This window comes from Rattus norvegicus, chromosome 12 (genome assembly GCF_036323735.1).
Source record: "Rattus norvegicus strain BN/NHsdMcwi chromosome 12, GRCr8, whole genome shotgun sequence".
Taxonomy (NCBI): Eukaryota; Metazoa; Chordata; class Mammalia; order Rodentia; family Muridae; genus Rattus; species Rattus norvegicus.
The window spans coordinates 26430065-26432664 of NC_086030.1; the positions used below are offsets into that span (position 1 = coordinate 26430065).

Here is a 2600-nt window from a genome sequence, read left to right on the forward strand (position 1 = left end):
ATCTGATGAGTAGTAGGTCTGGCTGACTCTTTTTTTTTTTTTTTTTTTTTTTTTACCTTTAAGGTGTTTTCATGTATCCCAGGCTGGCCTCACTTTGGCCACGTAGCCCAGGATAACCTCGAACTCCTTTCTGATCCTCCACTTCTGGAATGTGCCACCGTACCCGGTTTATTTGATGTAGAGGATCAAATGGTGCTTCATGCACACCATAGGACACTCTATTGAGCCACACCCCAAGCTCCTATTATGTTTGTTTGTCTGGTTGGTTTTGAAGACAGCATGTATGTGGCCCAGTCACTCTAAGAACTCTGTAGCCCAGGCTGGCTTCCAATTCACAATGCTTCTGCATTAACTTCTGGGTATTGGAATTACAGGCATATACCACCATTCCTAGTCTGGTAAATTTAATCTCCAGGTTACTCCCCCCACCCCACCCCACCCCCTGCCTCTTCCTAGGGGAATATTAGGCTGGACGGAGGAAGGGGCTGAGCCTAGAGCAAACACTTAGCAAAGACCCCAAAGGGTGCTCCAATTAGAAACACTCATCCCTAGCCCACCATAACAACTCTGGATTCTGAGAGGGTGGTGAGCAGTAGTTTCCAACTTTTATTTGAGAAAAACAGAAAGTACATGTATCAAAAGAGCATTCAGATTGACAGAGAGGGAGGGCTGGTGACGGCTACTGGGGATGGGTAGCAAGCTGAAGGCTTCTACTTGGCTCCAGACTGTTCCGACTCTGGGCCTCCAATTTGGGCACGGGCCTCGAAAGTGACCGGAATGGTGATCTCCGCTGATTGTGTGACTGCTTTGGGCAGCGGAGCCTCCACGGTGAGTGTGCCCTCAGGGGACAGGGAAGAGGACACCAGGGTGGGGTCCACACCTGGAGGGAGCCTAGAGGAGCAGAAACAAAGGACAAGGGTTACACATCCCTCCTGACCCCGCCCTCCGCCCAGGGTCCGCTCCCCCACCCCCCAGCTCTCCATGCAAGGAACCAGAACTCACGTGTATTTCCGGGTGAAGCACCGAGAGATGTAGCCATGTTCATCCTGCCTTTCTTCGTGCTTGCCTGTGGGTGGGGACAGAAGGAGGTCAGAGGCAGCCCTCTGCAGTCCTAGCTAAGGAATGGCTGGGGCCCCAAGGAGGCAAACAAATTAAGAGTGTGGTGGGATGCCTGACTGTCTGGGATCTTAAAACTTTCCAGAAAGTTCGCTTCTGAGATTTGGGATGCAAAGGTCCCGGACCTGGGCTTGGCTCTGACCCAGGCTTGGATGCCAGCGTAGGCATACTCGAAGCTGTGCGCACGCCCCCACCGCGGCTGGGTCTAGGGACCCTGACTGGAGTCCTGCCACTTGCTTATTTGGGGATGAGGTCTTCCAGAAGGTGCCTTGGGTCTTCCTTCATTTTGTTTCTGTGCTGCGGGTGGTCAAGGCCTCAAGGCCTCCGGGCTTGCCAGGCAAGACTCTGCCCTGAGCTACACCCCCAGCTGTTGGTCCTTATCATCGAAGATGACAGAGCTTTTAGGAGCAAACCTGCACCCCGCGTTCCGGGGCAAGAGAAGCAGGCTAGGGAGAATGACGCGGGTCTCCGGGTCCCTGAGCTCATTTCTAACTTTTCAGGGTCCTGTCCCTCATGGTTTCAGCACCCACCCCCACCCCCCACCTCCACTGCCACCACGTTACTCGCTCGCCCCACCAGCTTCGTCCCCTCTTGGGATAAGGGAAACTCACCAGTGATCTCCACCACGCCTTCCTTGGTCTTAACTGTGAGCTCCTCAGGAGCGAAGTGGTTGACGTCCAGGGACACGCGCCAGCGATCGGCCGTCTGTCGGATCTCTGAGACACCGCTGCTGAGTTGCCGGTTGAGCGCCCGGCTGAAGGCGGGCGCGGCCAGGGTCACTGCTGCGGGGCCCTCGGCGGTCGCGGCGGGCAGAGGGCGCACATAGCCGGGCCAACCAGCGGAGCTGAACCACTGAGACCACTCATCGGGAAACCGAGGCACCCCGAAAGCTTGATCGAAGAGGCGGCTGTGGGCAGGGTACCAGTCCCGGAACGGCTCCCAGCTGGGGCTCCGCAGTAGCGAGAAGGGCACGCGGCGCTCGGTCATGGTCTTGGCTGAGCTGGTCAGGGCTGAGGATCTAGAAGCACTGGGCTGAGGATCCGAGAAGTGCCGAGCTGGAGCCCCAACTGTGCTTTTATGGGTGTCCAGCCGGGTATTTTTAGCAGGCGGTGCTTCAGGTCTCTATTAATGGCAATGACCGTCTAAGGGGCCGTCCCTCGCCGCCCCTCCCCTCTGCATTCCTCCCCCTAAGCTTACGAAGGGGGCGGGCAGGCAGGGCCAGGAAGGTTCTGCCCCCATCTGGAAACTTCTCTAGTTGAAGAAAACAAATGACTGTAATACCGGTAGCTGGAGCAGTTCCCACTGTCGCTTAGAACGCTGCAGTCTGAAGGGCGGTGGCCTGGGGCCAGTCCCATCGTTTGTGGAGAATAAACCAGGAGGGGTACGGTCTTTTGTGTCGCAATTAGGAAGCAACTGAACCTGGTCTGAGCCAGAAGGAGGCCTGTGGGGACACACTTGTCAGGGCACACCTGTGGAGGTCTCTG

The 2600-nt window shown here is 56.3% G+C and overlaps 1 protein-coding gene across 1 annotated transcript; it reads right to left on the minus strand.

Annotated features, from left to right (window-relative positions):
* Positions 1–575: 575 nt before the first annotated feature.
* Positions 576–2237, minus strand: Hspb1 (heat shock protein family B (small) member 1). Its single transcript, NM_031970.4, has 3 exons — positions 1728–2237; positions 1003–1066; positions 576–891 (listed from the first exon to the last, which is right to left on the minus strand). The coding sequence occupies exons 1-3, from the start codon at positions 2101–2103 to the stop codon at positions 711–713; spliced, it is 621 nt and encodes a 206-aa protein (NP_114176.4). The 5' UTR covers positions 2104–2237; the 3' UTR covers positions 576–710.
* Positions 2238–2600: the final 363 nt, after the last annotated feature.

Excerpts from the sequence above, each read along its gene's own strand:
- Hspb1 (NM_031970.4), bottom strand. The coding sequence starts at position 2,103 with ATGACCGAGCGCCGCGTGCCCTTCTCGCTACTGCGGAGCCCCAGCTGG. Across the intron at positions 1,067-1,727 it reads AGGCGTGGTGGAGATCACTG|GCAAGCACGAAGAAAGGCAG; the intron begins GTGAGTTTCCCT and ends CCCCACCCACAG. Across the intron at positions 892-1,002 it reads TGCTTCACCCGGAAATACAC|GCTCCCTCCAGGTGTGGACC; the intron begins GTGAGTTCTGGT and ends CTGCTCCTCTAG.